This window comes from Sciurus vulgaris, assembly GCF_902686455.1.
Source record: "Sciurus vulgaris genome assembly, chromosome: 3".
Taxonomy (NCBI): Eukaryota; Metazoa; Chordata; class Mammalia; order Rodentia; family Sciuridae; genus Sciurus; species Sciurus vulgaris.
The window spans coordinates 123871138-123894460 of record NC_136463.1 but is presented as its reverse complement, the minus strand read 5'-3'; the positions used below and the strand labels follow the sequence as shown (position 1 = coordinate 123894460).

General features: G+C 35.3%; 1 protein-coding gene across 2 annotated transcripts; it reads right to left on the bottom strand.

Moving 5' to 3' along the window:
* Positions 1–672: 672 nt before the first annotated feature.
* On the bottom strand, positions 673–23114 carry BBS5 (Bardet-Biedl syndrome 5). 2 transcript variants are annotated; one of them, XM_079133307.1, is made up of 12 exons: positions 22976–23114; positions 20678–20760; positions 16888–16953; positions 16119–16168; positions 15858–15985; positions 14471–14606; positions 12353–12448; positions 6933–6995; positions 4710–4844; positions 2159–2242; positions 1232–1255; positions 673–1079 (listed from the first exon to the last, which is right to left on the bottom strand). In XM_079133307.1, exons 1-12 carry the CDS (start codon positions 23032–23034, stop codon positions 978–980), a joined length of 1026 nt encoding a protein of 341 aa, XP_078989433.1. In that variant the 5' UTR covers positions 23035–23114; the 3' UTR covers positions 673–977. The 2 variants fall into 2 exon arrangements, with proteins under 2 accessions (XP_078989433.1, XP_078989434.1); XM_079133308.1 differs by having other exon boundaries at positions 22865–23000.
* Positions 23115–23323: the final 209 nt, after the last annotated feature.

Genomic DNA, 23323 nt, shown 5'->3' with positions numbered 1-23323 from the left:
TTATGACTTCCTAATATGTTATTATAACTATCACTTAAAAATGTGGAAATCCTTTTCCATTTATAGCTTTGTTCAATGATTTTTTTTAATAAACTCAGGTTAGCACTAGGTTGTCCTGTGCCTGTCTATATTTGGACACATAGTTGCATCTTATTTTAAATATTTTTTATATTTCCCCACTAGGGAAAGAGGGCTTTTCTTTGGCTAATTTCAATTATTTGACAAAGGTTCTGTACAATGTTTTATAAACTGAAACAATAGCCCAAACCACTAAATGATGCCAAAGAGATCACCAAATTACACCTAACCAAGAAATCAGATTATTTTTTAAAATAAAAAAATTTCAATAATCAAAATAAGGAAAAAGTCCAGAAGTGGACAAAACTATTTTCTTACCAAAAAAAAAATGTATTCTATATTGAAATTATTTATAAACTAGCATCTAAAACATTTACAGAGAGGTTGATATACACCACAGTTATAACTTTTTTAGTTTTTACAAAAATGATTCCCTAAAAATGACATGTTTGAGGTTTATAATTTGTATTAGAGTTGGCTTACATTTGGAGCTATATGATAATACATTTAAACCAGATTTTAAAATTAGAAGGAATGTTTTGATTATTTTATAAGAATACTTATTCTTTTAAATAATACTTTCAAAACATTAAATGGTGCTGCATAAATTCTTTATTAAGCCCAACATGATACAGTCATTCAATATCTGAAAACTTATACAAGTATTGGGTACAAAATAAACATTTTACAAACCAGACACATTTCAATTACAATTTTAGATATAATTTTTAGAAAACTGCCAGTTTTCTAAAAATATTTTCCCTTAATCATTAAAAATTCTCTCTTAAAAGCTTTAAATATAAAAGCTGTAAAAATAAAAACTATTCATGCCTTATAGTAGGCGACTAGTGTCTTTAATCTTGAGATATCTTTAAATAGAAATCCAGCTCAACTCAAGATCAACTCATTACTTCCCAAAGTCCCTGTAGTGTGAATCCATCCTTCAATTTCTCTATTGCAAGCCCCAGTTCTTCTGAAAATACAGGTTCACGATCCTGTTGCTTTTTGGGAGGTAAGAGGATGAGATGGGGAATAGAGAAGGTGGGCAAGGAGGAGGAAAAAAAACAAAAAATAGGTTTCACATAAGTTTGTGAATGCTACATGTTGGAATATAGAAACTTCAAAAAATATAATATAAGCAAAATTTTCTTACCTTATTGCCATCAGCAAAATAAGCCTATAAGACAAAGAAAACTGTATTTCACATATATGACATAAAATAGATCAGTGAACTAAGGAATAGACAATTAGTTTGCAGAATGATTTTGTAACTACATATATTATATACATTATTATTTTGTGTTTAATGGTTTTCTCATCTCTATAATGCTGGTATCAAAATTTGTTTCTCTTGTCGGTCTACAAGAGTTATGCTTTAAGTTCTATAAACAAATGTGCTTTGTAATTAATGTATAATTAGCATTGTCAAAGGGAGATAAAAAGAATGACACAGAAACTACATTTCTTCTCTACTTTTCGTTTAGAAGAAGATGCTGGCAAAACAAAAATGAAACAAAGCAATCAGTACTTCAATGTGTCAGCAAATGCATATAGTTGGAAATAGTAGTTTATAATATATATTCTATATGAATTTCTCAACTTTGGAAATATTTGTTACCAGAGAGGTATGCTGGTCAGATTCACAGACCACAGAATGGAGAAAGCATTATTATATAATTGGCTATTAATTAAATAATACCAATTCAGAAATAGGAAAGTTTATTCTTCAAATACATATCCTTCTAAAATTAATATAAATTAAAGGAAGTTATCTCATAAAAATTAACTATGAAGAGCACAGATTTTAAATTAATTAATTATAATATTTAACATTCTTTTATACTACAGCATGAAAAAGCTTTTCATATGTCTAAAATCCTCTGAATAATTGTTCTCAAACTATTTCCTAGTTTGGTAATTTAAAAGTAATGTCACAAAAAGAAATTCCTTCACCTAAAAGAAGTTATCCTCAAACTCATGTCAAAAGGCTCGGGTTCTACAGTGTTTTACACACATTACTTAATTAAACATGACTCAGATACAAATCATAAGAAATTTAATAGTTCTTTCTGACACTCACCACAAAAGCATCTGTGTGATCATCAGCATCTATTTCTACATCATCTTGAATCTGTTCAACTGTCAGAGCTTCAAGGGGCTGTGGCTTAAAAAAAAAAAAAAATTAAGAAATGTCAAAATGCATCAGAAACAGTACTAATTAAATCATTTTAGAAAAATGTACTGTGAGAGCTATAAATGCTTATAAAAAGATAAAACAATTATAACCATTTGAGTCTTACATTCTTCTGTTAACACTAACTTAAGTATTAAAATTAGCCAGTTAAACCTAAACTTTTAAATCTGAAGTCAACATCATGAAAAAAGTTAAAGTGGGAAATTTACACAAATTTGTATGCTTATGGGGGATTCTTAAAGGAAAAACTCTCAGGTCCAGGGACATAGCTCAGTGAAGTGCTTGCCTAGTGATGCACAAAACCCTGTGTTCAATCACCAGTAACGGGGTGGGCAGTGGAGAGTGGAGGGGGTGGCAGTGGGAAGGGGGGGGCAGAAGAAAAGAAAGAAGGAATTGAAAAACAGAAAAATCAAAACAACTCTCACTCTTTTCTTTCTTCTTTTTGTTTTGTTTTTTTCTTTTTTGGAACTCAGGATTGAATCCAGGGGTGCTTTACATCAAGCTACATTCCTAGACCTTTTTCCTTTCTCCCTCACCCCCAATCCCCAGCCTTTTTTATGATTTATTTTGAGACAAGGTCTCACTTAGTTGCTGAGGGTCTCACTACATTTCCAAGTCTAGCCTTGAACTTGTAATGGTCCTGCCTCAGCCTCCCCAGTTACTAGGCATGTACCATTGTGCCTGGCTCACTTTTTTTCTTTCACACAAAACACTAACTTTTTTAAAAAAAATATTTTGTTTTAGTTGTAGGTGGACACAATACTTTTATTTTATTTTTATGTAGTACTGAGGATCCAACCCAGGGCCTCAAGCATTCTAGGCGAGCGCTCTACCACTGAGCCACAAACCTAGTCCCAAACACTGACTTTTGTATAAGAGTAAGTTTTCAATTTTCCTCAAAATAGTAATAAAATAGAATTTGTGAAAAGTAAAAGAAGTAAAATTTGTATGGAATACTCTAAAGGTAAAGCAGAATAAAATATGGGGCTGATGTTTACTAATTTGTTTATTTTTCAAATATTTTAGTATCTTTATCATATTAAGTACTAGGCTAGAATTACCAAAGGTATTCTTGCTCTTACATTTGAAGCTCAAACTGCAAGGATTACAAATAACTGGTGAAACTGGGATTAAAACTGTTTTCCAAGGATCATCCTTTTTCTGTAAAATTATTCCCCAGGCAAAAATAATTAAGAGTGGTAACTGTAGTTTGAATGAAAAGAAAGAGATAGGAACAGGGAAGAGACTAGTATAACTGACTGAATGTATGAAATAAGATAAAGGGAAAAATGAAGGAAAATTCTGTTTTGAGCACAGCTGACTTTGACAATGCTAGAAACAAATAATAAATAGATAAATCAGCAGGATGTTGCTTTCTGGGAAAAAATGATGAGGACACTTTTAGGCATGTCCAGTTTGAGATGCTCATTCTAGGCCTAGTGTATCTTACTTGGTGTACAGCAAAGGCCCCAGCAAAGGAACAGAGAGCAAGAGAACCTGTGATAGAGTGGTCAGTGATGGGATCATGATAGGGAAGACAGAAAGGGCAATGATAATAGAGCAGATTGTGAGGGCACCTCTGATGGAATGGGCAGTGGTGCAGCAGACTGTAAGGGCATCAGAGACAGAGCCTCTGGTTTCAGTGACAGAGTATACAGTGAGGACCCCAGTGATAGACTGGATGACCAGGATCCCAGCTGAAGAGGAAAGTCATGCTAAAAGAGAGTTGAAGTACTTGGAAAGCAGGAAGTGGTATAGCAATCAGATATCATGAGAAAGGAAAAGAGCTGATGTGTAGGTAGGATATTCAAAATATTTCAAAACTAGCTGGACATGGTGGCACAGGCTTATAGACCTAGCTATTGGGAAGCTGAGGCAGTGGATTGCTCAGGCCCAGGAATTCATGATCAGCTGGGCAACACCATCTCAAAAACAATAACAACAACAACGAAACCCCTGAAGCTGAAACTAGTGGGGCAGAAGCTCTGATTAATAGGGATGAACACTGGTCATATTAATAAAGCAGGCTCCTGGAGGTGCTGTAGTTGTAGGGCAAGTTAGAATATAATGGTACCCATGAAGCATGCAAGGTTTGCCCATGCTAATGGGGGGCTGCTGTTGAATGAAAATAAAGTTGACAGAGTGTGAGACTCAAGTCTGTCCACATTAATGTAGCTTGCACAGAGAGATTTTTCTGGCTAGGCTGATCACCTAAAAGGCAGGTATGGAAGAATGATGAGGAAGCAGCCTGCTAGAAGACAGGTAATGGTCACCAATTACAGATGGTCCATGGGCCATTGTTACTTGAGCAGAGTCTGTATATTCATAATTTTTAAACACAGTTTAAAGCTAAGTTGTACAATGTTTTTATATCTGAATTTTATAGGTACTGTGAAAGCAATTCAGCCAACTCTGTTTTACATATTGAACAAATTACCTTTTCTTCCATTTCATAATCCACTCCAAATATAGGACTGGCAGAATAGACTTTGTGAAGTGAATTGATTTCCTTAACTGATTCCTGTAGTTTTTCCACAGGATCTATTTTAAAGCCAAGAACATAACCTCCACTCTATAAGAAAATGAAAAACAACAAGAAAACAAGCCTGAGAAATTATATTTGTAATATATGATAAAACTTTAGCTGTCATCATCTACATGTTGTAGAGCAAAACATACAAGTTTGATTTTTTTTTTTTTTTTTTTTGGTACTGGGGAATTGAACCTCTTTACTACTGAATTATATTTCCAACCCTTTTTATTTTTTGAGACGGGTCTCACTAAGTTGCTTAGGGCCTCACTAAGTAGCTGAGACTGGCTTCAAACTTGTGATCCTTCTGCCTCAACTTCCCAGGTTGCTGGGATTATCGGCGTGTGTCATCACTCACAGCAATAAATTTGATTTCTAAAAATTAAACTCCTTACTATGACATATTTCAGGTATAAATAAAAATAGGTGAGTATAATGAGCCTCCTTACAGTCATCATGGAGCTTCAAGCTATAGCAACACATGGCTCACTTTCTAACTTCTCCCTCACCTTAACTCCCATCCACCCAATCACTCAGGATTACTCTGAAGCATGTCCAGATATCACATGATTTCATTTGTAAATATAAGCTGATCTTTCAGTACTTTAAAAAACACTGTAGATTGTAAAGGCCAAGGAAACTAAGTTTTTCTAGAGCTAGGCCTTGAAAATGAATATACATTAAAAGAAGAAAAGAAGTAGCCTTAGGCTATCTCCTTAAAAATTAGGAAAGAAATTTGACTAGGATAAGTTGTTAGAGAGAAATGTTAGAAAGTAGCATACTATAACTGGTAAGATCATTTGCTTTGTGTCGAGAGCACATGCTTTTTCGTGTCAAATTCTGATTCCATAATTAATTTACAAGCTGTATCATGCCCAGAAACTTACTTTCCATAACCTTTTTAAGCCTCAATTGTCTAACACATAAAATGCTGATCAACTTGTTTTATTTAAATAAGATATATATGACACTTGATACATTTCCTAGGACATAGTAAGCACTCAATAAACAGCAGCTATAGGTCATGGTAAAGGAGTGAGCAGACATTGATGTTTTAAATTAGAAGTGGTTTTATAACTCAGTTTTTTATTTTTCCACAATTGGGGGTTAAACCCAGGGCCTTGTGCATACTAGGTAAGTACTCTACCACTGAGCTATAAACTCAGCCTTTATCTCTCACTTCACTTTAAAAAAAAAAAATGTTTTAAGTGTTTTATTTAAAAGTATTTCTGCAGCTGGGCATGGTGGTGCATGCTTATCATCCCAGCAGTGTGGAAGGCTGAGGCAGGAGAACTGCAAGTGTTAGCAATAACCTGTCTTTGAATAAAAAATAAAAATGGTTGGGGTGGAGCTCAGTGGCATAGTGCACCTGGGTTCCATTCCAAGTACCCCCCCCCAAAAAAAAAAAAAACAAGAAAAAAAAAGAAAGAAAGAAAAAGAAATTCCTACAAAAATATGGTATATGTGAGAATATAAATTCTCAAACAGAATGGATGTGTATGTTTCTGTACAAATCTGTTTCTTAAAGAAAGTTTTGTTGTGAATCAGACCTGAGATCACGGGCAAGATTCTTAGCTTCTCCAGGCCTGTTTCCTTCACTGTCAAGTGGTGAAAAATAGTAACTGTATCATAGAGTTATTAGATCAAGTGAATGTATGAAAAGCATTTAGCACAGAGACTTGATTATCTATCATTAATAATAAAAGTCAGTGGGGTGTGATAGCACACCCCACTGAGATACCAGCTATTTGGGAGGATTGGAAGTTCCAGGCTAGTCTTGGCAAATGTGTGAGACTGTTTCAAAATCAAATAAAAAGGGGCAGGGATGTAGCTCAGTGGTAGAGTGTTTGCCTAGGGTGTGTGAGGCCCTGGGTTCAATCCCCAGTACTACAAACAAATAAAAAATAAAAGTGATGATCCTAACAATAATGATCATCTGTCCAATTAAAAAACATAGGATTCTTCTATGGAGACAATTACTGTAACACTTCAAATACTTGATGTACCTTCATATTATAGGTAATATTCTTCTTGGATGTAAACTGCTTACTATATACATAAAACTAAAAACAGAGCATCACATAGTTTAAAAAATCTACCAAAGATTAATAAAAATGTAAAACATCTTACCTGTTGGGAACTTTCTATGACAAGAGCTAAACCAAATTTTGAATCTCTAATCTTTATGGAACGCTGGATATAAAATGAAAAAGAAAAAATGCATGTCTTATTATCTGATATAGTGACTCTTTAATACAATTTTTTAAACTTCTACACAGGAACGACTTTCATAATCTAAAGAACAGAATTCCCCACCTTCCTTTATGAAATCCCCAGAGAGATCATAAATGAACCAAGACTCATATTTAGGGTGGCAAACTTGTAAGAAACTACAAAGAAGATATCTCTGAAATGTGTACCTAATTATCTGACTCAAATATCCTTTACTTCCAGGGAGTCAGCAACTTTTCTCAATATTTTACACAAAAGTCCCACAATCTTTCAGTTATGGTAAGCCAGTGTCTTTGTGGTTCCTAAGGTTGATTAGTTTAAAAGTCATATGTGCCTACTGTTCTCATGTTCCTGGTGGCTAAATTCTAAAAATGTTCATATCCATTAATTTAAAAAAATATTTTATGGGCATTCATCACTGGGCATCAAGAAAGGCTGGGACAGATAAAGTAAAATGGACATTAGTTGATAAATGTGACATGAGGATTAAGATTGATCAGCAGTTTATGACCCAAACAATGGAGCAACTACATCAAACAAACCCTTCTCGATTTCAAGAATCAAACTGACCATAACACAATAATACTGGGTAACTTTAACACACCTCTGTCACCACTGGATAGATTTTCCAAACAAAAACTAAACAAAGAAATTATAAAACTCAATAATACAATCAGTAACTTAGTTTAAAAGACACATATAGAATATTTCATCCATCAACGAGTGAATACATTTTCTTCTTAGCATCACATGGATCCTTCTCTAAAACAGACCATGTTATGCCACAAAGCAACTCTTAGCAAATGCAAAACAAAAAAAATGGAGATACTACCCTGCATTCTATCAGATCACAATAAAATAAAATTAGAAATCAATGACAAAATAAAAAATAGAAACTACTCCAACACCTGGAAACAAAATGATACGCTACTGAATGACAAAAGGATAGCAGAAGACATCAGGGAGGAGATAAAAAAATTCTTAGAGATAAATGAGAACACTGATACAACATATCACAATCTCTGGGACACTATGAAGACAGAGTGCTAAGAGTTCATCCATTAAAAGAATAAAAATTCAACAAATAAATGACCTAACATTACATCTCAAAGCCCTAGAAAAAGAACAAATCAACACCAAAAGAAGACAGGAAATAATTAAAATCAGAGCTGAAATCAATGAAATTGAAAAAAAAAAAAGAAACAATTCAAAAACTTGACAAAACGAAAAGTTGGTCCTTTGAAAAATAAATAAAATTGATAAATTTTATTTATCAATAAATAAATAGACATGCTTAGACATGCTAATGAGCAGAAGGAGAATGAAAACTCAAATTACTAAAATTTTTCGTGATGAAAAAGGAAATGTTGGCTAGAGTTGTAGCTCAGTGGTAGAGCGCTTGCCTGGCATGTATGAAGCACTGGGTTCAATTCTCAGGACCACATATAAATAAATAAAGGTCCATCAACAACTAAAAAAAACTTAAAAAAAGGAAATATCAACAGACACTACTGAAATACAGAAGATAATTAAAATCTATTTTGAAAATTTATACTCCAATAAAATAGAAAATCTTGAAGACACTGACAAATTTCTAGAGACATATGATCTGCCCAAACTGACTCAGGAGGACATACACAATTTAAACAGATCGATTTCAAGCAATGAAATAGAAGATACCATCAAAAGCCTACCAACAAAGAAAAGCCCAGACAGATTCTCAGCCAAGTACTACAAGACCTTTAAAGAACTAATATCAATATTCCTCAAATTATTCCATGAAACAGAAAAGGAGGGAACCCTTCCCAATATCATTCTATGAGGCTAGTTTCACCCTGATACCAAAATCAGACAAAGAAATATCAAAGAAAGAAAACTTCAGACCAATATCCCTGATGAACATAGATGTAAAAATTCTCAATAAAATTCTGGCAAATCACATATAAAAACATATTTAAAAGATAGTGCACCATGATCAAGTGGAGTTCATCTCAGGGATACAAGGTTGGTTCAACATATGGAAATCAATAAATGTAATTCATCACATCAATAGACTTAAAGATAAAATCATGATTATCTCAATAGACACAGAAAAAGCATTTGAAAAAATATAGCACCTCTTCATGTTCAAAACGCTAGAAAAACTAAGGATAGTAGGAATATACCTCAACATTATAAAGGCTATCTACGCTAAGTCCCAGGCCAACATCATTCTAAATAGAGAAAAATTGAAAGTATTCCCTCTGAAAACTGGAACAAGACAGGGATGCCCTCTTTCACCTCTTCTATTCAACATCTAGCCAGATGAAAGAAATTAAAAGGATAGGAATAGGAAAAGAACTCAAACTATCATTATTTGCTGATGATATAATTCTAAATTTAGAGGATCCCAAAACCTCCACCAGAAAATGTCTAGAACTCACAAATGAATTCAGTAAAGTTACAGGCTATAAAATCAACACCCATAAATCTAATGCATGTCTATACATCAGTAATGAATCCTCTGAAAGAGAAATTAGGAAAAACTACCCCATTCACAATAGCCTCAAAAAAAAAAAAAAAAAAGAGGTGAAAGACCTCTACAATGAAAACTATAGAACACTAAAGAAAGAAATTAAAGATGACCTTACAAAATGGAAAGCTCTCCCCTGGATAGGCAGAATTAATATTGTCAAAATGGTCATACTACCACAAGTGCTATACAGATTTAATGCAATTCCAATTAAAATCCCAATGACATTCCTCACAGAAATAGAAAAGGCAATCATGAAATCATTTGGAAACATAAGAGACCCAGAAGAGCCAAAGCAGTTCTTAGCAAGAAGAGTAAAGCAGGAGGCATCACAATAGCAGACTTTAAACTATACTACAGAGCTATAGTAACAAAAACAGCAGGGTATTGGCCCCAAAATAGACATGTAGACCAATGATACAGAATAGAAGACAGACCCATAAATACAGTTATCTTATACTACACAAAGGCGCCAAAAATAAACATTGGAGAAAAGATAGCTTCTTCAACAAATGGTGCTGGGAAAATTGGAAATCCATATGCAGCAAAATGAAATTAAATTCATATTTCTCACCCTACACAAAACTCAATTCATAGTGTATCAAGGACCTAGGAATTATACCAGAGACCCTGTACTTAACAAAAGAAAAAGTAGGCCCAAATCTCCATCATGTTGGCTTAGGACCTGACTTCTTAACAAGTCTTTAACAAGACTCCTAAAGCACAAGAAGTAAAATCAAGAATCAATAAATGGTATGGATTCAAACTAAAAAGCTTCTTCTCAGCTAAAGAAACAATCAATAACATGATGAGAGAGCCTACAGAATGGGAGAAAATCTTTACCACATGCACATCAGATACAGCACTAATCTCCAGGATATATATAGAATTCAAAAAACTTAACACCAAAAAAACAAATAACCCAGTCAATAAATGGGCTAAGAAACTGAACAGATACTTCACAGAAGATCTACAATCAACAAATATATGAAAATAAGTTCAACATCTCTAGCAATTAGAGAAATCCAAATCAAAACTACTCTAAGATTTCATTTCACTCCAGTCAGAATGGCAATTATCAAGAATACAAGCAACAATAAGTGTTGGCTAGCATGTGGGGAAAAGGTACATTCATACATTGCTGGTGGAACTGCAAATTGGTGCAACCACTGTGGAAAGCAATATGGTGATTCCTCAGAAAACTTGGAATGGAACCATCATTTGATCCAGTTATCCCACTCCTGGATCTATACCAAAAGAACTTAAAATCAGCATACTATAGTGATGCAGTCACATCAATGTTTATAGGAGCTCAATTCACAATAGCTAAACTGGAAACAACCTAGATACCCTTCAACAGATGAATGGATAAAGAAAATGTGGCATATATACACAATGGAATATTACTCAGCCTTAATGAAGAATGAAATTATGGCATTTGTAGGGAAATGGATGGAGCTGGAGAATATCATTCTAAGTGAAATAAGCCAATCCCCAAAAAACCAAAGGCCAAATGTTTTCTCTGATAAGTAGATGCTGATCCATAATTGCGGGGGGTGGGGGGGGGCAGGGGAAGAATGGAGGAACTTTGAATTGGGCAGAGGGGAGTGAGGGGAAGAGAGGCAGTATGAGGATGGGAAAAACGTGGAATGAGATGGACATTATTACCCTATGTACATGTATGATTGCATGAAGCAGAGAAATGAAAAGTTGTGCTCCATTTGTGTACAATAAGGCGAAGTGCATTCTGCTGTCACGTATAACTAAATAGAACAAATAATAATAAAAAAGACTGATCAGCTGGAAGGTAGTAATCTGAGAAGAAGGAGGAGGGATAAAAGCATAATGACAGGGCCTACAGAAAGAAACACAAGACTTGCTGATGGAGAAAGGGAGAACCATGGAGAACCTAATATTATGACAACTCAAAGACCCATGATGAGTCATCTGTGACAGGTAATGGCATATCACACTTCCAGACAGATGGACAGTTAAGTTGAGAGAAAGACTCAACTTAATGGTAAATTCTTATGAAAACCTGTCTTTTCATCCAACTACTTTATATCTCACCATTACATGGTCCTAGTTCAGAACCACAGGACACTGGCACCCTGGCTATAATCTAGGTGACACTTTCTGATAGAAGTGGCAAGAAGTTTATATATAAAGAGCTGAAGTTAGAATATGACTGCTGCAGTGACAAACTGTGATGATATCATATTGCAAGTTGTTTGGGCCAGGCTGAATTCATTCCAGAGGCTGTATTTGGCAACTCTATTCTTAAATAACAAAAAAAAAAAAATCCTATTTGAAGAACAGAATGCATGAGGTTGTTTACTACTCAGTAATTATTCAGCATAACAGAGGCTAGGTTAGGCAAGCTATAGAACATATAAATGCAATATAAAACAGCAATGAACAGTACAAAACACTGGCTTATCAATCCTCTATGTAAACTCTGTTATATCTTCCTGCCCAATTACAAATTCTCATATTTCTTTAAATAGCCAGAAATCATTTTCTTCCCATCAAATGTTATGATTTTCTCTTTAATGTTTTACTTTCCTCCACCAGATTGAAAGCTCCTTGATGGTTGATAATGATGCTATTTTCTTTGAATTTTAGTACAACTGAGTCTTTTCTATGTTGAAATAGCAAATAATCAGCAATTTTAAAAGTATGCTCTTAGCTAATAACTACTGCCACGTAAGAAGGGAGAGAGAGAGAATCTCAATGGCACTATTAACTGTTGAACAGAAATTATTTATTCCACACTTGAATAAGGTCACTAAATGCATGTACTTACAATTTGCAGATATGGTATACTGACATTAAAACTATCATTCATATTTGCATGCCACACGATTCTCACATTGGTAATAAAAAAGGTTCCTAAATTTCCCTGTAAAAGACAGTAATTAGTAAACCAATGATAATTTGTTTGAATACCTATTTTCAATTTTCTAAACACCAAAATAATTCTTATTATCGCAGCAGCAGATTAATACTAGAATTATTATGGATATTAATGACTCCATCATTTACTAGATGGCAATATAATTATATGACTGATAGCCTGGACTCTGGAATCATTAATCATTAAATCATTGCAGTTGTCTGACCAGGGGCAAATTTCTTCTTGGTGCATTTTGTCAAATAGTAAAAGAGGATTTGATTACCTAATCCATGTAAATAATGCCATTAGCATAGTGCCTGGTACAAAATAAGCATTTCTTTCTTTGTCTCTCCCTCTCTCCCCTTCTGTCCCTCTTTCTCTCTCTTTCTTTCTTACCCAGAGATTAGATCCAGGGGCACCTAACCACTGAGCCACATCCCCAACCCTTTTTTTAATTTTATTTTGACACAGGATCTTACTAAATTGCCCAGGTTGGCCTTGAATTTTTGATCCTCCTGCTTCAGTCTCCCAAATAATTGCCTTATTTTCAATAAAATGATATATTTCATAATCCCAGACCATCTCTTTAATTAATCCAAAATGCCAGATGCAATGCTAGGTGGTAAGACTGTGAACAGAATGACCCCACCACTACCCTTATAAAATCCTCAATCTACTTGTGGGGGGTAGATATAGACAAGCTATGTAATTTAGAATAGTAACAATTTTGGAATGTAATTAAGTACAGGCTTGCATAAGGAACACACAAAAGAAGATTTCAGAAAGTGATATCTAAGTTATAAATTAAGCAGAGGTTGGTAAACTATGGCCTGGGAGTCAAATCTGGCCTGCTACCTCTTTTCATATGGCCCACAAGCTAAGAGTGATTTTAACATTCGTAAATGGGTGGAAAATTTCAAGAGAAACATATTTCATGGTACATGAATATTATACAAAATTTAAATTTGTTTCCCTCATTAAAACACAGCCATGTGTTCTGTATATATTGTCTATGGCTGGTTTTACATTACAATGGCAAAACTGATCCAATTGCAACAAACGCTGTACGGCCTGAGAAGTATAAAATGTCAGTAAGTACGTATGTACTTACCTGTTTGTGGTGCTAAGGATTGAACTCTGGGCCTCATGCATGCTAGAAGAACACTCTATCACTGAGCCAAACACTTAATCCCTTAAAAATATATATTATCTGACAATTTATAGAAGAAGTATGCTTACCCATTATCTAAAAGATAAGGAGTTTTCAGATAGGAACCTGTCTATATTCTAGAGAACTTTTATCATAGTTCGAGCAAAGTAAATCTACAATTTGTATTTGATTTAATTCTTAGCAAGAAACTTTTCATTCAGATGTTAGAGCTTTAACACAATGGTTATCAGTCTAATCTAAGGTGGTAACATACATCAAGTTTGAAAACTATTCTGAGATAAAATTTTCGCCCTAAATTGATGTGTAACTTATTCCAACTATTAATTGCTTACATGTTCTAACTGGTCATAATTTTAAGAGGAAATAAAAAGTTACAATGATGAATTAAAGAGTTCACCAAATGAGTTATATGCTTAGTTCCCTAAGGACCAGGTTAAAAGGCTTCTGTAACTGTTCACACCACAGTTCTCCTCCACCAGCCTAAGTTATTAAAATATAGAGGGTAGCATAGAATAGGGGGAAAAGTAATGGCTCCTGATGAACTACACCTGCAAGGGTACTTAACTCTTTGGGGCCTGAGTTTATTATCTGAGTGAAGAGAGACAATACTACGTGATCTCAAAGGTCCGAGAAAGCTCTCAACTCTACGTAGAACAAAAGTTGCTGAAAAGAGCACAAATCCAGAAAAATATAAGAATCAGAATGTTATTTCATATCAAAAGCCATGACACTAATTTGTCAAGAGCAATAATGCTAATTTTAACAATTAGAGTTGAATAAATATACAAACCCGATGATGAATCAGAAAAGATTACAAAACACAGTCTCAAAAGGTTCATTAGTTTTTTGTACAATACCTGATCACTGGATAAGTTCCATACTCCATTGATTTTGTCATATACGTGTTCTTGTGGTAATAATCTTAGTTGTTTGTTTTGAATCAGTGCACTTCTCAATTTAAAATCACGATACATTTTAGAAGTTTCATATGCTCTATAAAAAAGAAGAATAAACGAAAGGCCAATCCAAAATGAAAATGTGTTTTTCTTAGATTATGTTTACATATCTACTAAAATGTATAATTGTTAGTACTTATGTATATTACTCAAATAATTATTATGGTAAATTAAATATTTTTCTTTTCAATAGGTTTGGTAAATATAGTTTTTTGAAGACTGTCATTTTAATATAGTATTTATGTATTTCATTTCACTAACCCATTCCTTTCTTCATTTCTCTATTTTAGTCAAAGGTATCATCATTCTTTTAATATAAACTGAAGTCCAATTAACTTTTCTTACTGTGACCTGAAAACATTATGTTTGCATCTACTTCTGTACAGAAAACTGAATGAATCTATACAAATTCCAAAGAGGATTCTAGGAGAGGGGAGAGAAGAAGGGGGATGAAGGGGGATAGGAAACTAAGAAATATATGACAGATAATGGTATAATTAAGAAATTTATAATAGAAAACTACAAATAGCCAAAAATATATGAAACATGAAAAATTTCAGCATCAGTAATAATAAAAGAAATATAAATTAAACAATTTTTTATCCTGTTATCTTAATCAAACTTTTCCAAAAAAATTATGGGTACAGAGCTGGTTTAAAAAAAGTCAAAACAGGGGCTAGGGTTGTGGCTCAGTGGTGGAGAGTTTGCCTAGCATGACTGGGGCACTGGGTTTGCTCCCCAGCACCACATAAAACTAAATAAACCAAATAAAGGTATTGTGTCTAAAAATATTTTTTAAAAAAAGTCAAAACACTCTTTAGGAACAACATCCAAGTATGTGTATTTCTGTACTCTAAATGGTCTTTTAATTCTTTAATTATCCAACTTCTTGACATTTAATGAAATCACTGTTTCACTTTATACTTGGTAGCTAATTTAATAGAATCTTCAGTACAAATTTTTCTTTTTTTTCTTTTTTTTTTTTTGCAGTGTTGGGGATTGAACCCAGGGCCTTGTGCTTGGGAGGCAAGCACTCTACCAACTGAGCAATATCCCCAGCCCCCTTCAGTACAAATTTTTATGAGTCTTCAATAGTCCTTACAAGTTTTATAAATTCCTTCAAAGTGCTTATTAAGTTATAATAGGATGTGCTCTTCTAAGTATCTGCAGGATATTTGCAACAAAGTTTGGAGGAAGAGTGTGTCATACTTCTAAACTTTTATCTCCTAAACCTTTATGTCATAAAATTACCTTAAAATACCCAAGAATCCCTAAATAATTACTATACCTGTGTACTGCAATCACAGAAGTAAAAAGTCTAGGACTTCCAGGAACCAAATTTGTAAATATAAATTCAAAGCGAGTACTGTTACATTTTGTTAGTATAAAAAGAGCTTCAGTTTGACCTCGTAATTTCTGTAAAGACAAATTTATTTAAAAGTTTGTATTTGAAAAGCAATTTCTCATTTAAAGTGAAAGCAAACATTAAATTCATATATCTAATGTTTCTTCACTATACATATATTTCAATATGATTTTTCAGACTTACAGAGTTAGCAGTCCTTGTTGTAATATTCAATATGCAGTTGTAACCGATAGCTAAAATTTAAAACCAAAGAATTTAAGGAGTATAATACAGAAAACTGAGAAAAAACTTTTTTAAAAAACCATATGTATACATATATATATATAAAAAACATTAAACAGTTTTAAAAATAAAACAGAAATAGAAATAAAATTTTTAAAAACTTTTATGAAATAATTACAAATTTAAGTAAATTAAAAGAACCAGAGAGTGAGGTCTGCCTCTCTGAATAAATAAAAATATGCGAAAAAGGAAATTTACTTTTATAAAACCTATACACCATTATTCACTGAAAATATTAGCATCCCTACACCAAAAGAAAAAGACTAACTGAATTATTTAAAATAGTTTTTAAAAATAAATGAAACAAATTTAACACAATGAAAGACTCTACTTTTATTAGAGTTTACATCTCCCTTCTTTGGGATTTCTTGAAACAGATTATATTCCAAGTTGTCAAAGGCAAAAATGGAAGACAAAAAATAATCAGTGTAAAAGCCCTAATCTCACACATGTCTGACACAAAGCAGACACACTAAAAATTAAAAATGGATCAATTCTTTTGCATTATGATGTAATCTGTGGTTAATCTAGGACTTCTTAATTTTTAGCAATTCCAGATTTCCACATAATTCATGGCAAAGTTTTTTTTTTAGTATCAAAAGCTACCATTCAAGTTCCATGACAAGGGATTTTTTTTTCCTTAAGAGTTTTATCTTCGAAGGATACTTACAAAGATTGACTCTGGGAAGTGCCAAAGAGTGCCAGATAATTCTTAAATTTGTTACTAAGAGTCTACCTAAAAGGAAACAAATGAGCAAACAAAAATTAATTAGTTTAAGTAAGGACCCATTTTGCAGTATAGAATGAGGTATCAGCAGCAACACCTATGTATGTTTTTCACACATATCTATCCTATGTAAGGTATGCAATGTATGATTCAGAATTTCAGAGAAACAAAATCTGAGAGTTGTAGAAGGGATACAGGTATTCACTGTTAATAGGTTAGTTTAATTCAAACTGAGAAGAGAATTGTGTACTTGTTTTGTCTTGTTAGAAGGTATTCTGGAGTCTCAGCAGGTCATGTGTGTACAACTAAGAATGGTTATGGTACAGTATAATTACAAAACTCTTTACTGAAGTAACACTTTTCAGCTGGGCTTGGTGGCACACACCTCTAATCTCAGGGGCTTGGGAGGTTGAGGCAGGAGGATCCCAAGTTAAAGACCAGCTTCAGCAACTTAGCGAGGCCCTAAGCAGTTTAGTGAGACCCTGTCTCAAACAAAAAAATTTTAAAAAGGGCTGAGGATGTGTCTTAGTCATTAAGTGTCCCTGGTTTCAATCCCAGGTACCAAAACAAAACAAAACAAAACAAAATGCTGTTCAATGAACTCTCACATACACATTATTCTCTGTCAACTGAGTGTTCTTAGTTCTCATTTTAATGAGCCATACACTTATACACCCAATTTTTTGTATGTGAGCTAAATAGGCTGAAGTCTGAATATCAGCCTGATGTTCTTATACTGAAATACAAAGTTAGATATACTTAATTTCTCAAAGTAGGTCCTGTAGAATAGTAATTCCCAGATGCCCCAAGGGGAAAAAGTCAAATAAACCTGAGCACAGTGAACCGTATGTCTTAGAAATTTATAATGTAATTAGCACATTAGGATAGCTTTGAGATATCCTGAAATAATAAAATTCATTTAACTTTGTTAAATATAACATTTCTGTATGAAATTATAGCCACAGAATTCTTTTTAAAAATTTTTTTAATAACTTTACTTTATTTATTTTTAATGTGGTGCTGGGGATCAAATCCAGTGCCTCACACATGCTAGCAAGTGCTCTCTACCACTGAGCCACAACCCCAGCCCACAGAATTCTTTTGATGAGTAATATATAGCCATATCATACTCTTTCCTCCCTGAAAACTCCTAGTATGGTTAAAATCAGAAAAACTAGACCTGCCTGAATACTTGAGTAAGATGGGATAAAAAAAGAAGTTCTATGAAAATTTTTTTAAAAAATTTGGCAGTATTGGGGATTGAACCCAAGGCCTTGCACATGCTAGACAAGTGCTCTACCACTGAACTACACCCCCAGTTTGAAAAGGAGGTTCTAAAAATCTAAAAAGGAAGGCACTCCTCATGGGAGATTGTGGAAAATTATGAACTATGTTTGACAAATAAGTCTATGACCATACCACCCTGAATGTGCCCAATCTCATCTGATCTTGGAAGCGAAGAAGGGTTAGGCCTGGTGAGTATTTGGATGATAAGAAAACTATGTTTGACAAATAATATGTAAGCCAGCAGGGATTGAGTGTAAGGATCACACAAGATCAAAGATGATGAGGTACTGCATCTATTGGTTAGGGGTTAAGGAGAAAACAGAGGGTACCCTCTATTTAGGATAACAAAAGTTTATTCGCAAAAGGACTGAACACAAATGTATGGGTGAGATATTAGGAACCATGGGTGAGCCAGCAGACCTGCTCCCAGCCAGACCCAGAAGGACAAGAGGAAGGAACAGTTAACATAGTCTGAACAAACAGTGAGGACCTGCCCATTTCATTCTCACACAGCTTTAGAGCACAAAGTTAATCTGATAATTTCATGGCAGGTTATTTAGAGTTGAAAATGGATTAAATGTGCTAATCTTCTGGGATACTTTTAAAATAGGGGCTCCTGAACTTGACAATGCCTTAATTTGGTCATTTTTAAACTGTGTGAAAAAAGGGAAGGTAGAAGTTGGATGGCAGGATTTCCCTTTACTTTTCTACCTCCTTATCAACCAGAAGCTCTACGTACTCTAGTCAACTTTTATTTAAACAAAGTTTTTTGAAACCTGTGCAAACACACAGATTTATTTTTACTAAAAGTATGATTTCAGGCACTGTGATAGAGATTTTCAACTAGGGAGGCTTTCTGCCCATCCTCCTTCAAAATACTAATATGGGATTATGCACTCAATGAGTACTTAATGAATGAAAAAAAAATGTTCTATTACCAATAGTCTTTGTATTGAAGGATGGGCTGTCAAGTAAGAGTTCTTGTCAATCTGTACAAGAATGACCAAACTTCTCTTGGATTGCTAAATTAATTCAGTTTTCATCAAGTGACAGTCATCATAATGGAATTATTACTCTACTTTCAAAGGTACAAGCCAAGAGTTTTTCTTGTGACTAGATCTTTACACTTCATCCTCACCCAGGTCTGACTATACAGGACATATTTCAGAAATGTTCTAAGCATTCCTTTAAAGATGGGCCCTAGCCACCATGGGCTCTGCCAGTAGCAGGTGGTGATGATAGGTTCCTAACAGAGAAGGGCTTAGCAAGACTTGCTGTTCACATACTACTCCACAGAAGACCAAAAGAAAGGCTCAGAGAGCCGGGTGCTATTTAGCAAGACCCTGTCTAAGTAAAAAATAAAATGAGATGGGGATGCAGCTGAGTGGTAGAGCACCGCTGGGTTCAACCCCCAATACCACCTCCAGCCCACCAAAGAAAGAAAGAAAGACAATCAAAAGAAAGAAAAGTTCAGAGAGGAAGTGGCCACCCAAAAAGCTGTTAGTGTGCTCTGCCACAAGGGTTATTATTTCTTTCCCCGGACATAATGATCCTGTTATCTCAATAAGGTATATTCCTCTTCCCATTTCTCTTCTTTCCAGTAAGAGGTTTGTTTTCCTCCCTCCTATTCTTTCCCTCCAAGCTTTTAAGATACAGTAAGCTGACATTCCTCCTCCCCCCCCCCCCCGCTTCTTTCATTGAAAAACACTTGTGATGTTTTTCAGGACCTGTTGATCACTGGTTACTGGTTCCATGGACAGTTGCTGTATGCAGCCTGGATTTTGCGTCCTAATCTTGGGAAAATTTGGTTTGAGACCACTCTAGAGTCCAGACATGGCTGTTCTTCATTGAAAGATAAGTCACAGATTTCCTAGTACTTGAGCTCACATTGCAAACAATTCTCTCCACGTGTCTAGCTCCAGGTGTCAATTTAAAGCACTGTGCATTACTACCGGATTTCTTAAAAGGAAACATGACTCCAGGTATCACAGCTATGATGTACTTACATTCACTACCCCAAGGGCAGTCCCAAGGGTCAGAACTATTCCATGGCCATGACTTTTACAAACAGGGTTCCTAGATTTTAACAGTTTATACTGGATGAAATTTTATGTCAGAACCAGGACTTACTGATAGACTGAAGTTGAGGGAAACCTGCGTCCCTTGGCTACAGGTTTAATACCTACCTTTTTTTTTTTTGGTGCTGGGGATTGAACCCAAGGCCTTGTGCATGCGAGGCAGGCACTTTACCAACTGAGCTATAGCCCCAGCCCCTAATACCTACCCTTTCTTCAATTTAAGTCTGAAAAAAAATCCTGTGCACTTAACTCTTCCATTGTCACAATTACATTTACATATGATGCTCTTTCATAGATTCTCCCACTAATATGAATCAACATATGTAAATTAAGCCAGAAATATAAAATACATTAGAAAATACACTCACCTCTATCTCCATTATTTCCCTTGGTATCTTCAATTGAATCTAAACAATCAATAAGGACTTCTCCAGGTCTGGTTTTCATTTGCCTAAAATAAATATAAACGTTTTAGCGTTATAACTACAACTATATATGCTTAAAATACATTTAGGGGGAAAAGAGACCTATGTATGTAAAACAGCTGACAGTATAGATGATATTGTACCAAGTGCTCATGCATTTGAAAATAAGGTCTTCAAGAATCTAGAGATCAGTGGTGCCTGGAATGACCAAGGCCACTTAAGAGTCAGCTAGAACTAGGAGAAAGGGGGTAAGATTTGGAGAACTAAAAAAGGAAAGAGGATAGTCCATAATTAAAGATCAGGAACAAGAAAGATTAGGGCATATGAGAGGACAGGCCTGTCTGGGGAGGAAGAGGTATTGAGAAGTAGTGACAGAAATTACAGTTGGATCACTCAGGAGAAACCAGATAATGAAGACCTTGAATGTCAGTCTGATAGGTTTGGTGCTTATTCTGTGGACAGTGGAGAACCCCTAGATGTTTCTAAGTAGCGGAAAGGACAAGGAAATTTACAAGGAATGTTTGAAGAACTGTATGCAAAACATCTTCAGTACTTGACAAACAATTAGATACATGAGAAAAAGGAAACAGAATGAAGAATAGTTTATTGACTGATGGAATTCCAGATTGTAAACAAGCAAACAAACCCCCAAAGAACTAACAGACTACCAGACCTGATACAACCTTCTAATAAATTTTCCATAGAGATAACTCAATTAGTTATTCAGAATTGATATTGATAGTTTAGATTCAATTGAAGATACCAATACTTTCTACTTAAAAGTCTTCCATGTCATCCAACTGCTCAGATGCTGAAGTCCAAAATCCTCAGCTGAAGCTAACCTACATTTCTGTTTGTACAGCTAAACTTTCTCTGCCACACAACCTGCCTTCTAGCCAAATAGGTTTATACCTCCAACACTCTGCTTCTAATCCCCTCCCTCCACATTTTTTCTATAATTCTGTCTACACTGAAAAGGTCCCAGCTATCCCTAAAGGTCCAACTCAAATTATTTATTCTTTGAGGTCTTCCCTAGGAATAATGATCTGCTCTGTTTCTGTTCTCTTTTGTTTCTATGGACCCCAGCCTTTTGTTCATTTTTTTTTTTTTTCAGAATGGTACTTATCACATGTATTATAGCTGTCTCTGTGTTATTTTCTGCACTAAATGGGAGGGGTGCACGAGTATTATTTCCTATTATTTTGTATTTCTAGCTAACAGCATAGTAACCAGCATATAGTAAGCATCTGGTAAATAATTAATAAACTGAAATGTTCATGAAATGGACTTGTTTGGATTAAGAGCCCTCCAAGAATAATAGAAAAAAATCATAGAAGATGTGTAGTATGTAACTATAGTTTTTAATTTTGCAAATTCCTTTTTCTCCCAACATCGTAAAGGATCTAATAGCATGTCAGTTTTTTGTATTCAGCCACAACAAAGTCTGAGAAATACATAAATATTTCATTTTCCCATCTAAGGAGATAATGTTCATGATAAGGAACCGTAAGGAGTGGCTAGAAGCTCCTTGCCATTCATCCAGGAACCTTAGCTTTAATATTTTCCAACGCTAAATATCCCAATGGGAATTTTCTTCCCGGGACTCTTGGAAAGGCGATTTCGAACCATCGTCTCTTTAAAGCATGATATTTTCCCAAAACAGGGCTTCTGTTTGTGAGATTCCAAAAGAGGGTTACTTCTTCCGGTTGGTGATTTAGATTAATAATCAGATGAAGCTTATGTAATTAGTACATACATGAAGTTTATGTAGTTAGGAACTTTGAAGAATGCTCACTCCCACTTCCCTCATCTTATAGATCTGAGGTTAGAATGCTGAGGTCGTTTGTCCAGAGGCCCACAGTGTGTGTCATTACTACACACCTAGTTTTAGAGCCTGATTTCCTGAATCCCTGTCCTATGTTCTTTCCACCACACGGAACTGAAATGCCTGGGTGGTCCCTGCCCGGTGGGGTTCACATTCCTGATAGATCTCGAGGCCAGGACGACGCAGATCGTGCGGGACCGAAACTGTGTAATCTGGCCGCCTCCCTACCGCAGAGCCGGCCTCAGGAGAGCCGCAGTAACCAGAGGGTCTCCTGAAGCGCGCAGGGCAGGCGCAAACCCCCCTACCCTCGCCCCGCGCGGATAGCTGCAGAGGCGCAGGTCCCGCTCGCGAGTCCCGACTTCGCGCCGCGGCGCCCTCTATTGGCAGCGCGTTCCTGGGGTGTCTCAGAGACTCACTGCGAGGACACGTCGAAACGAACGTCTCGGTCTTCCCAAAGCACGTCCAACACAGACATGATGACCGACGCCTCCGGCCACCTCCACAGTGGTGGAGGCCCAGCCGCGTCTCGCCGACTCCAAGGCAACAGGCAGCGTCTGTCACGACGTCTACGGCGGGCGCCGAGACCCAAGCTTCCTCCAGATAGCGCGCGCGTTTTGACGTGGTTAAGCCGATTTGAGGCGGGCAGGCGGGGAGGGTGCTTGACTTCTGGACGACCTTCCTCGCATCCAAACAGACATCCTTTCGCCATTCCACCTTTCCAGCTATTTCCCTAAACTTTTAATAAATTTATTTAAAACTCCAAA

Bases quoted from the DNA above. Each gene is read 5' to 3' on its own strand.
- BBS5 (XM_079133307.1), bottom strand. From the start codon at position 23,034: ATGTCTGTGTTGGACGTGCTTTGGGAAGACCGAGACGTTCGTTTCGAC. The intron at 14,607-15,857 runs GTATAGTAATTA...TCTTTTTTATAG, and splicing joins TCTGTGATTGCAGTACACAG to AGCATATGAAACTTCTAAAA. The intron at 6,996-12,352 runs GTAAGTACATGC...TTTTATATCCAG, and splicing joins GTATACCATATCTGCAAATT to CGTTCCATAAAGATTAGAGA.